General features: G+C 37.7%; 1 protein-coding gene across 1 annotated transcript in view; it reads left to right on the top strand.

Moving 5' to 3' along the window:
• The first annotated feature begins 3824 nt into the window (after positions 1-3824).
• Positions 3825-13276, top strand: part of LOC116841372 (pickpocket protein 19-like) — an 11775-nt gene continuing 2323 nt past the window's right edge. The window contains exons 1-4 of the mRNA XM_032809201.1: positions 3825-3928; positions 8452-8748; positions 11415-11684; positions 11774-11827. Of these exons, the coding sequence (XP_032665092.1) occupies positions 3856-3928; positions 8452-8748; positions 11415-11684; positions 11774-11827 (694 nt within the window). The 5' untranslated portion in view covers positions 3825-3855. The remainder of the gene's footprint in view (positions 3929-8451; positions 8749-11414; positions 11685-11773; positions 11828-13276) is intronic.

Raw genomic sequence — 13276 nt, 5'->3', positions numbered from 1 at the left:
CTCTCTCTCTCTCTCTCTCTCTCTCTCGATAAGCCAGCCATTCGTTTCCCAAAGAAAACTCATTTCGCTGGTATTGAAACAGTCACACGAAAACCGATGCGCGCACGCCGACCGAATGAATATTGCGCCTCTAATTAACCGAAATTTCGTCGAACTCGAGAGATCGAGACCGAACGGTCGAAACGTCGATGGCTTTCGGCGGCGTGACGTTGCGCCAAACGAATCGCTGAGTTCTGATTTCTCTTGTCCGCATTATACCGGGGGATGCAATCAAAACCGGCGTGATCCCCGGGGGCTTCTTCATTATTCGCGGACATTGAAGCCGGAATGGCAGAGGAGGAAGGGGTGGTGGCATCCCTCTCCGCTCGTGTCGACGCTGTTTGCGCAACAATCACGCTAACCGAATTATCCTGATCACATCGGGGCGCGCGTTCAAACATGTGCGCCTCTCCGCCCGTCCGACCCTTTTCGCCGTCCCTTCCACCTTCGCATTTCCCCTATCTCACCTGTAATTGATTGGATTTTATTTACACAGATCCGCCAATGGTGGTAAAAAGTTGGAGAAGGAAGAGATGGGGTAAGGCGTGCTCGACCTTCTTCCGTCCTTAGTCGCAAGGACGCTTTCGAGAGGGATGCTTCAGTACGCTTTCGACCACGAGGGGTCGGACCATAAGGATGTGTTCATCCTGTCGGTGTTAAGTGTTCGGGACTCAGCTGTGTGGCGGCGGTAGGAGGGTGAGCGAGGGGATTGTCTTGTTTTAGGAGTGCCTCTCCCCTCTTGATTTGCTGATTTATTTATCCCGGACGCGAGGCTCCGCGCAGCCGGAGTCAATCTTGACCTGTCGAGGATCTTTTAATTTCGATTTGATCTTCGGAGGTCGCATGGAAATCTCTAGTCTCTTCGCGTTCCCCGAGCTGTCTTTTTAAATATGAAACCGCATTTGGAGGAGTTAAAGAAAGTCGCAGAGAGAGCGGCCGTGCGAGTCAAGCCGCACAAGAAACACAGCCTGAGCAAGCAGTGCAGAAGGATCATGCACGCGTTGAACTACTATTGCACGCAAACGACCTTCCACGCTCTGCGATACGTCGTCAACCCCGATTTGCATGCCGTCGAGCGACTGCTGTGGCTCCTCATGTTCGCCGCGTCCTCTATCGTCGCCAGTAATGTCATATACACGTTGGCGTCCCGATTCCAGGTAATAATAGTGAAACAAAGCCAGAATCACACAAAACAGTAGATAGTAAGCAAATTGATCAATCACACAATAATCAATTGTGATTGATCAATTTTCTTACTGTTTAAGGGTTACTGTTTTATGTCAAAATATGAGTAACGAGCCCGAAAAATATTAATAACGTAGAACTGATTGTCGTAACATCGTGTCAGTCAAGCACTAACACAATCACACTTCGTATACCTTTTACATATAGATTTTATACAAGATGTTTGATAATAACCTATAATACTCTCGTTTACATGCAGATTAAATTAAACTGAACAAAAAACTCCTCTATCATTTTGCAAACAACCACGTGAGATTTGTAATTAAAGAAGATTAGTGAATGATCGTGTGATACTGCACTGAGAGAAAAATATAGTCGCTTTCGGCGTCAACTATATTCTTTTGTGATTTTAACCATAAAAATAGTTAGGAAAACCATTGTTTTAGTAAGTGTTATTAGAAAGATGGTTCTTCTAATTATTTTTCTGGTTAAAATCACAAAAAAGTAGACGCAACTATATTTTTCTCTCAGTGTGTGCGTAGAATACTAAAGAGACCTGGACAGCGCTAATCAGCGCGCCACATCCCTCTGGTCTATCGCCATTCGACGCTCAACATTCGACACTCGCTTAACGCAATGTTACTACATTGAGAGAAAAATATAGTTGCTTTTGGCGTCAACTATACATTTTTGTGATCTTAACCAGAAAAGTAATTAAAAGAACCATCTTTCTAATAACACTTACTAAAACAATAGTTTTCCAAACTATTTTTATGGTTAAAATCACAAAGGAGTATAGTTGACGCCGAAAGCAACTATATTTTTCTCTCAGTGTATACTCGAACGTTTAACGTCGAGCGGCAATAAGCTACACGGAAAAAACAATATGGTTGATCCATACAGAAATCTGGTTGTGCCAACCAGATTCAATAGTAAAATACGGAACAACTATTTATGTGGTTGCTGTAACCAAAGAGCAATGGCTGAGTTACTTATGTTGCAACAGTGATAATACATGGTTAATACAAACGCGGCTCATTACGCGACAACTACAAATGTATATTTATACACTCAGAACCAGTTTTCACATGTATACATCTCTAGCTGTGCGCATAGTGAATTGCTTTTGTTTTCTAACTGTCTGCTTTGCAATATAACATTGATTAATGCAACTATATCAATATTTAGCTTATCTATGCAAAATGATCCCCTCACTAATTTCTGGTTGCCACAACCAGATCACGCGCAACTTCATTGATGTAGTGGACACACCAAAGTAAGTAAGTCAAATCAACCATACACATAACTATCATACAAAGACATGTAGAATGATGCAGCTATTTGCTTACAACTAAATATTTTTTGTTAAGTGCATCACATCTCTTTTTTCCGTGTAGGAGTGAAGAGCGGGGAACGCGTATCACGCACGACCATTCAACAGTCTTATTTAATTAATAATTAAAAATTTAGTATGGTTCGCAAAATGGTAGAGAAATGTTTTGTTTAGTACATTTTATCTACGTACACGCAAGAGATTATATGTTAACGTCAGATAGCCTGTATAATTGCGTACAGCTTTGTTTTCCACCATATTTAATGGAAAATATAACCCCGCACAGATACATAGAAATCTTTCTGCAAACTTTTCGTATATTTTGAAGCTCAATTGTAAATTCAACTGCAAAGATATAGCAATCTTCTTTGAGATTTTCCTGAGCAGGGCAAACACACGCGTTCATTACAATACACAGTTTTTTTATTAATACAATCTTATTCCCTAGGATAGTGACATTTGAAAATTTCGGTCAGGCTGGCATCACATATATAAAATATTCGTACGTCATAACTGTTCATTATTCGAGCAACAGCCGAATTCTCGAATAATCAACTGTTATGATGCACGGATATTTCGGCGTGGTACATCTGACTGGAAATGTCCGATGTCACTATGTCTAGGGAATGAAACTGTACTAATGGAAAATTGTATACGAGCTACGAAAGTTTTGTGTCAGGCAAACATTTACGCTAACTGACAGCTCGAGATGTAAATTTCAAAATTTTTTATCATTTTCGTCGTACGAGTAAAGTTTACGTTACAATGAACAATGTTTTTCGCACGTACTTTCCTTGCGTAAAAACATTCTGTACAAGTAATACGTCGTAAAGTTCGCAGGAAAGGATCAAATATATTGCCGATAAAGCCATGTCTGACATCCCTTTAAGTCTTGCTGTTTATGCTCTTTTTGTATTCCGTGGCCGCATCAGGTGATCGGTTCGCTTTGTACATAATCTCTCATGAAGATTCGAGCTAGTAATTATCTCCGATATCGAACAGCGTTCCGCGATACTGAGTGTCGATGATATCGCGGCTATACAATGGGCTCTCTTATCGGGCTTTACAGTATCGACAGCGTGACCGCGCCGCATAAATTTGTTTAGGCCGCGCCGACATCGATCGACATCGAGTCGATGCATTATAGAATCTCCAGCCTGCCCTTCCCGAGCGTGACCTTGTGCCCGAACGACCGGGTGGACTGGAGCCGGGCTCTCGAGCTCGAACGGAGGATCTTCCTTAATGACACGGACAAGGCGAGTCTCGAAACTTTTCGCAAGATACTCGGGAGGCTCTCCATGATGAGCTTCGGGGATTTTGACGAGCTGGATTTCCTGAGGAACCGAAGTCAAAGTATTCACGGTCTCTCGGGTAGGACAACCTGTTCCTTAACTCCTATGCAGACTTCACCGTGCGAGAGCGACGACCGTGGACGACCAGTAACGTTCTTTTCTTACTTCAGCCAATTTCACTCCTTTGACGCTTTACCACTAGGGAGTGTACCGACACGTGTACGTGTAGGTGAAATCGGGACACATTCGCAACAGAGATAGGTCCGCAGAATGCTTTATTTATGTATTTATCGTGAGAGGAACGGAATTGCGAAGCGTTCCTTTTAGGACACAGATACTTTCTTCTGAGTTTTATTAAAATCGAAGAGAATATCGCAATTGATAAGAAGGTAAAAGATCTGATTTAAGAGCAACCAAGTAAATTTTCTACAGTCTTGAAATTTCGTGTTAACATTTTTCATCGTGAATGAATAAACTTGAGTGAAAATGAAGTTATTAGTTAAAATGAAGTTTTTTTTTGCAACTGTGCGATGTTACCATCGTTGTATAATAAAAGTAATCTTCATTCATGCAACGATTGAAATCGAAAAAATAAATGGATAAAATATATGTCCGCAAATCAGATTACATTAATACAAAATGCTACACGAGATCACGCACGTCAACTCGCTCTATGACAAATATAATATATTATAATTCTATACAAACTCTTCTGTCAAAAATGATAGATCGGCATTCTCATCATAAAGAACCACCCAAGTAGGAATTTATTACTGGCATCAAAGTGGCCCAGTACTGATTTATGGTAAACGTTACTGGCATAACACCAGATGCCAGTACGGATTTAGTATTAGAGTGATACTAGGATGATAGGAAAGGGCCAGTATCGGAAAACAGTACTGTCACAGTACCGAAAATCAGTACTATACCAATATAAAAAGGTATTGATTCCTAGCACTGGGGAAGTACCTATTTCCCAGTATTGGGCCAGTATCGATTCCTAGTCATTTTTATTATTTGTACAATTGTTAATATCACAACTATATAGTATGGAAAGAAAGATCAGACCATGGCCGGAGGGAGGTTGGTTGCTCTCGTACCTATACAGGTCTTTTTAATAGTCATATCTTCGGGGCGACGGCTGGAATCGAACTCGAGTTTTCCGCTTGTCAGGCAAACGTTCTTATCATTGAGCTATCTAGGTGTCGCGTTAGTGACCTCTTCCGTTTTCCCATAAAAGACATTGGTATCGTCCGTTTTTCGGTATTCGTACAATACTAGCCAAATATCCTCTATTGGCAGATTGTATACGATTTTTACTTGGGTATCCAGTACTGATTCTACGAAGGGTCAGTACCGATAATACAGCTTTTTTAATACTGGGCCAGTACCGAAAATGACAAATACTTTTCGGTAACGCCCCAGTATACGTACGGTACGACTATCCAGTACCTAACATTAGTACGAAGCCAGTACCAATAATACATTTTTATTTTTTTTTATTTTTTTTATATTAGGCCCAGTACTGAGCCAGTACCAAAATCGGACATCCGCTTTTCGGTATCGACCCAGTATCGGGCCATTTTTCCGTATTGACGAAACGTATACAATTCCTACTTGGGCACATATTACAATAAAATAAATAAAAAGCTAAAATTACTATATTTCGCATTTTTTTTTAAACCAAGACAGCAATAGTAAATCATATTCATTAGAAAATAATTTTATACAATAGAGTGTTTGCCAAGCTGCAAAAACACATGTATTATACATGTTGTCAATCTATTTTGGATTGCTTTTAAACCGTAGACTTTCAGGGTTTTTACAAGAAGAAAGTATAGAAATGTAAATAAAAAACTATAAAAATAAAAAAATCACTATTTTGAATTTTTTCTAAACCAAAACAGCAACAGTAAACCATATTCATTAGAAAATAATTGTATACAAAAGAGTGTTTGCCAAGCTGCAGGAACATATATATTACACATGTTGTCAACCTATCTTGAGTTGCTTGTAAATCATAGACTTTTAAACTCAGCCTTTTCACAAGAAGAAAACATAGAAATATAAATAAAAAACTAAAATCACTATATTTTGCATTTTTTTAAATCAAGACAGCAATAGTAAATCATATTCAAAAATAATCTTATACAATGGAATCATTAAAAAATCTTATACAATGGAATGTTCAAAAATAATCTTATACAATGGAATCATTAAAAAATCTTATACAATGGAATGTTTGCCAAGCTGCAGGAAACACATGTATTATACATGTTGTCAACCTATCTTGAGTTGCTTGTAAATCATAGACTTTTAAACTCAGCCTTTTCACAAGAAGAAAACATAGAAATATAAATAAAAAACTAAAATCACTATATTTTGCATTTTTTTAAATCAAGACAGCAATAGTAAATCATATTCAAAAATAATCTTATACAATGGAATCATTAAAAAATCTTATACAATGGAATGTTCAAAAATAATCTTATACAATGGAATCATTAAAAAATCTTATACAATGGAATGTTTGCCAAGCTGCAGGAAACACATGTATTATACATGTTGTCAACCTATCTTGAGTTGCTTGTAAATCATAGACTTTTAAACTCAGCCTTTTCACAAGAAGAAAACATAGAAATATAAATAAAAAACTAAAATCACTATATTTTGCATTTTTTTAAATCAAGACAGCAATAGTAAATCATATTCAAAAATAATCTTATACAATGGAATCATTAAAAAATCTTATACAATGGAATGTTCAAAAATAATCTTATACAATGGAATCATTAAAAAATCTTATACAATGGAATGTTTGCCAAGCTGCAGGAAACACATGTATTATACATGTTGTCAACCTATCTTGAGTTGCTTGTAAATCATAGACTTTTAAACTCAGCCTTTTCACAAGAAGAAAACATAGAAATATAAATAAAAAACTAAAATCACTATATTTTGCATTTTTTTAAATCAAGACAGCAATAGTAAATCATATTCAAAAATAATCTTATACAATGGAATCATTAAAAAATCTTATACAATGGAATGTTCAAAAATAATCTTATACAATGGAATCATTAAAAAATCTTATACAATGGAATGTTTGCCAAGCTGCAGGAAACACATGTATTATACATGTTGTCAACCTATCTTGAGTTGCTTGTAAATCATAGACTTTTAAACTCAGCCTTTTCACAAGAAGAAAACATAGAAATATAAATAAAAAACTAAAATCACTATATTTTGCATTTTTTTAAATCAAGACAGCAATAGTAAATCATATTCAAAAATAATCTTATACAATGGAATCATTAAAAAATCTTATACAATGGAATGTTCAAAAATAATCTTATACAATGGAATCATTAAAAAATCTTATACAATGGAATGTTTGCCAAGCTGCAGGAAACACATGTATTATACATGTTGTCAACCTATCTTGAGTTGCTTGTAAATCATAGACTTTTAAACTCAGCCTTTTCACAAGAAGAAAACATAGAAATATAAATAAAAAACTAAAATCACTATATTTTGCATTTTTTTAAATCAAGACAGCAATAGTAAATCATATTCAAAAATAATCTTATACAATGGAATCATTAAAAAATCTTATACAATGGAATGTTCAAAAATAATCTTATACAATGGAATCATTAAAAAATCTTATACAATGGAATGTTTGCCAAGCTGCAGGAAACACATGTATTATACATGTTGTCAACCTATCTTGAGTTGCTTGTAAATCATAGACTTTTAAACTCAGCCTTTTCACAAGAAGAAAACATAGAAATATAAATAAAAAACTAAAATCACTATATTTTGCATTTTTTTAAATCAAGACAGCAATAGTAAATCATATTCAAAAATAATCTTATACAATGGAATCATTAAAAAATCTTATACAATGGAATGTTCAAAAATAATCTTATACAATGGAATCATTAAAAAATCTTATACAATGGAATGTTTGCCAAGCTGCAGGAAACACATGTATTATACATGTTGTCAACCTATCTTGAGTTGCTTGTAAATCATAGACTTTTAAACTCAGCCTTTTCACAAGAAGAAAACATAGAAATATAAATAAAAAACTAAAATCACTATATTTTGCATTTTTTTAAATCAAGACAGCAATAGTAAATCATATTCAAAAATAATCTTATACAATGGAATCATTAAAAAATCTTATACAATGGAATGTTCAAAAATAATCTTATACAATGGAATCATTAAAAAATCTTATACAATGGAATGTTTGCCAAGCTGCAGGAAACACATGTATTACACATGTTATCAACCTATCTTGAATTGCTTGTGAATCAGACTTTTAAACTCAGCGTTTTCGCAAGATGAAAACACAGGAAAAGATTGTCTTTTTCGCACGATCAATCGTAACGGGACGGGAAAGTAAGGTAATTCTAAAAAGTTCGTGGACGTGTCCCGATCTCCTTTACACTTAATGCACGAAACGTCAGTGGCGTTACTGTATAGATTTTGGCAACGTTGCCGAAATCGATATCGTCCTCTCGCTGCTCGGAACCTTTTCACACCCATGTGCGTGCCAGCAGAAATAACGAGGAGTCGCATCGCGAGCCGCAGGTATCAACATGACCGAGGTGCTGTACGAGACGATGCCGCGCTGCGACGAGCTCATGACCAACTGCTGGTGGCGCAACAGCGATCGCAACTGCTGCGAGATCTTCGAAGTACAGCGGACCGAGTACGGATTCTGCTACTCGTTCAATTCGGAAGTGGCGGAGCCATCCTCGTCACGAGCTCCACGCGGCGGCGATCGCCAGTCGGAGTCGCGACCACGAAAAGCGTCCGGTTACGGTGAGTGGAGCGGTGTCAAGGTTACGATTCACCTGGGAAACATAACGAAGCCACCGGATTCCGGTAAGTACGGAGACGACTCTGATGCAATATTCTACGTGGACGTGGCCTTTGATCTTTCGCCGACGTTACACGAAGAACTGAGGAAGTGTATCGAGACCGAACGGATTGAACGGCTGAAAAGATCGGTCCTGCTGACACTTGTTTCGACTGAAGAAGCGCCTGATCGTCTTAAATAAATTGTCTGGTCGATTCAGCGCGGTTGAGACCGACCGCTGATTCACGGTCCAGTCACGGACCTGGATATTGCCTCCACGTTGTATCGTGTTAAAAGATTCAGAACTTCATCGACGCGAATTAAAGAACTCGGTCGGGAAATTCGCTTCGATACGACGGCGAACACCTTGCTGGGAATCTGAAAAGTTTTCGCGATATGAAGTAGCTCGTGGATGCTCAAACGTATAAATACATGATTACGCGAATTTTATTCTGATTTCAACTAGAAATTTTAATCAGATATGATATTAAGTTACAAAGTCCTAGCTGGGTAAATGTAAAGTAATTTTAATTATGGTATATCTGAGTATGGCAAGGATTGAATAAGGAAGATTTTTTTAAGATTATGCCGAAAAATTTTGATCAGGTGCGCCTGATAGCGTACAAAAGCATAATTAGATAAATGTAAGGTGATTTTAACCATGCACTGAGAGAAAAAAATAGTTGGAATAACTATAATCTCACTATATTTTATAGTTCGTTTTGGCCTCAAACATATATTTATAGTTCATCTAAACATGAAGATATAGTAGAATGAACACAGATTTATAGTCACCATCTTATTACTCTATATATATGGTAATAGTTACATGTATTTATATTTGCCAAATATTCCAATTGTATTGACTATATAAAATAGTTAATTTCTCTTACCATTCAATATTTGCCACCTTACCATATTTTTTATTTCAAATAATTATAATTCTTGGTAAAAATTTTACACGGGTCAGTTATACTATACTTATATTGTAAATATTACAAATATTATGGTAACATTTACTATAAAAATTATATTCCTAACTATAATATTTTTACTATGCCATTATAGTTCCAAATATCATACATTTTTCTCTCAGTGTGGTACACCTTATTATGTCTTGATGAAAACTGAAGGAAGACCTTTGTAAGTTTATAACGACTAGGATCTTAACGAAGAATCTCGTAATGAATTCTTAGTAAAGTCCTGATGATCATGCAGCGCGCGCGTTACATCTTCTGAAGACTTCTGAGGACTTGATAATATTATCTTATACGAACCTGACGACCAATTGAGGTCAACCAGACTATGAGATAAATTTCTAGTCGGAAAGTCCTTTGGCAGTCCACATTAAGACCCGTAAGGTTTTTCAACAATTTGCCGCCGCAATAACGCTCTAGACCATATCGCGCAATGTTTATTATCTTGATCAAGAGATGTAATCATATTATTTGAACAAATATATAGCATAAATATAAGCCGGCGATGGAGGTGGCGGCAACCATAATGGCAAGCAGAACGTAAACTCGGATAAACCGTGGTGGATTAATAACTAATATTATTTCTGTCGAGATCCGTGCTAAATGACAAAGTGTACACAAACGACACATCGTTACTAATCCGCGCGTTATGCAAACGCGCGCCGCGGAATCTCGCAAATACGATTTTAATATCCTCGCGAAACCCACCGTCCACCATCACGCATTTTATATAGAACGCGCAACTCCCGTTCCACCGTAATGTCACTCCTTTATTACCCCTGTGCGCACTCGCAGGAGGGATTTATCGTAAACTGCAAAATCGATGTATCGGCGCCGTATTGCGAGGCAGTTATTGAAATGTCGCACCCAAAGACCTCCTCCGTGTCGGTTGTAAGTTACCCCAGCAGTAGCCAGCGACGAAAATAGAAGAGAAAAGAAAAGAAACAATTGGCTCGCGGATCAAAATAAGGGAAAAGGAGGATCGCAGATATTTTTTACCGTAGGCGGATTCGACGATTACTCGCGCAGCTGACGAAAACCCGTATTGAGGGAATGCCACACGGAGAAAAGAGATGTGGTGCACTTAACGAAAAATATTTAGTTGTAAACAAATAGCTGCATCATTCTACATATCTTTGTATGATAGTTATGTATATGGTTGATTTGACTTACTTATTTTGGTGTGTCAACTACATCAATGAAGTTGCGTGTGATCTGGTTGTGGCAACTAGAAATTAATAAGGGGATCATTTTGCATAGACAAGCTAAATATCGATAGTTGCATTAATCAATGCTATATTGCAAAGCAGCAATGTTAGAAAACAAAAGCAATTCACTATGCGCACAGCTAGAGATGTATACATATGAAAACTGGTTCTGAGTGTATAAATATATATTTGTAGTTGCCGCGTTTGTATTAACCATGTATTACTCAGCCATTGCTCTTTGGTTACAGCAATCACATAAATAGTTGTTCCGTATTTTACTATTGAATCTGGTTGGCACAACTAGATTTCTGTATGGATCAACCATATTGTTTTTTCCGTGCATACTTGAAAATTTTACTGACAGAGCACTGGTTTTTTTTTTCAACAAACTTTACGCCGTGCACGGGATTATATGAAAATGAGCCCGATAAAAGTTCTTGTGCGAAAGATTGCGAAGGCTCCGTGACGACTCACAGTGATATAAGCGTGCTTGTATGTGTGTTGTAGTCGAGATCAATGGTATCAAGGTAATAATAAACGAGCCACATGTCTGGCCCAACAGCGGCACCATGATCCCGTCGGGTTCGTTGGTCAGTTTATCCGTGGACTGCATCTCCGGCTTCGCCACCCAGAGCGTGCTCGTGCTGGACGAGAACAAGGCACCGTGCAAGTATGACCAGACCGGCATGTACAACCAGGAGAGCTGTCTGTCGCACTGCAAACGCACCTACGTCATCAAGCATTGCGGTTGTAACCCGTCGTTCCTGTTCCCCTTAAGTACGGCTTCATATCTCCAGGATCGACGTCGACGTCGACAATGACTACGACGACGACGGCGACATCATTAACGTTTCGTTACGTTTCAGCCTCGGAGCGTGACTGCAACGCGGAGGATTTCGTCTGCTTGGCCGATTTCAACGGTAAGCAAACGTCTCTATCGGGTGTCCCGTCACGTGTCTCGCGAATGTGCGTATATTTATCGCGCAAAATTATCTCTTTATCCTTTGAATGCGTGCTGACGCAAAATAAGACCTATTCAACGACTACGTCGTTCACGAGGAAGAAGAGCTCCCCGAGGACAGACCTGCTATGATCTGCGACTGCCCGCCGGAATGCGACTACTACATCTACAACACCCGGTACTCTAACGTACCTTTGCATACCATGAACGACATAATGCTGGACGTGCATTTCATCGGGCAAACTACCTTCCGCTACAAGACGGACATAGTTATTACGCAGCTGGACCTTCTCGGTATATTACTCAGCATGTTTTAAAACCGCGTTTGTTATGTACTTTTACGTTCCTTCCTCACAAAGTGTTCCTCCGTACACTTCCAACTATGTGAGATAACAAATGAACTCCTAAAGCGAGCACTTCGTTTCGAACAACGTTTTTTTTTTTCTCACGGAGAGCAAAATTTCGTATCATGTTTAAAGAAAATGTTACATTTGAAACAAACCGGCAAAATACTGATCTTGTTCTGCAAAGTTTATGTCGTATTGGTTGCACAGAACTATAATACTTTTACATAGTGAAAATACATGCAAGTATGAATTGCAATATTGCTCGATATGTAAGTGTCAAACTTATCATGTCGAGTTGTCAGTCAGCGTAAATATTTGTTTATTTGGTTAAAAATTCTGTAGTTTGTGCATACCAAATGTGCGTTTGCTTTGCTCAAGAAAATTTCAAAGAGCATTGCTGTACCCTTGCAACTGAATTTAGAAGAGTAAAAAATATTAAAATTTTGCAAAAATAAGTTTGCGGAAAAATTTTTATACATGTGTTTCTCATTAAATATGGTAAACACGTTTCATTAAATATGGTACGAGAAACACATATTATGTAATGAATTGCGAAACAATTTATACATAATAAAGTTTGGAGCTCATCGAAATATCAAAATTGAGTATCATTATTGTGTGTGGTGACAGGCTTGCCTAGTAATTATTTATTATCATTATTATTATTATTATTATAAATTATATTATTATAATTGTAATATTATTGTGCGTAACCCTTCGGTAATAACTCTCAGTTTTGACAGTTTGAGAAGCTCCTAACTTCATTACGTCTAAACCATTTTCCAACCCACTGAACGAGAAATACGAAAAGGGTAGCATGATCATGTTAGTGCTTATTTGACATGACGTTTTGACGATCGCCTGTATCGACATATATGGAGTTCGTCAACAACTGTGACACGTTCTAAGGATTTTGCTCGAGACGAGTCAGATTAAACGAAACGCATCGGATTAAACGCAATTGTGTCCGACTTAAAAAATTTACAGAAATGGGATGAAAGAGAGAGAGAGAGAGAGAGAGAGAGAGAGAGAGAGAGAGAGAGAGAGAGAGAGAGAGAGAG

Source organism: Odontomachus brunneus, unplaced genomic scaffold, assembly GCF_010583005.1.
Source record: "Odontomachus brunneus isolate Ranch 3 - 2012 unplaced genomic scaffold, Obru_v1 Obru_scaffold_015, whole genome shotgun sequence".
In the NCBI taxonomy this organism is placed as follows: Eukaryota; Metazoa; Arthropoda; class Insecta; order Hymenoptera; family Formicidae; genus Odontomachus; species Odontomachus brunneus.
Note: the sequence above shows the minus strand (reverse complement) of the source record. Positions and strands in the feature narration are given on the sequence as shown.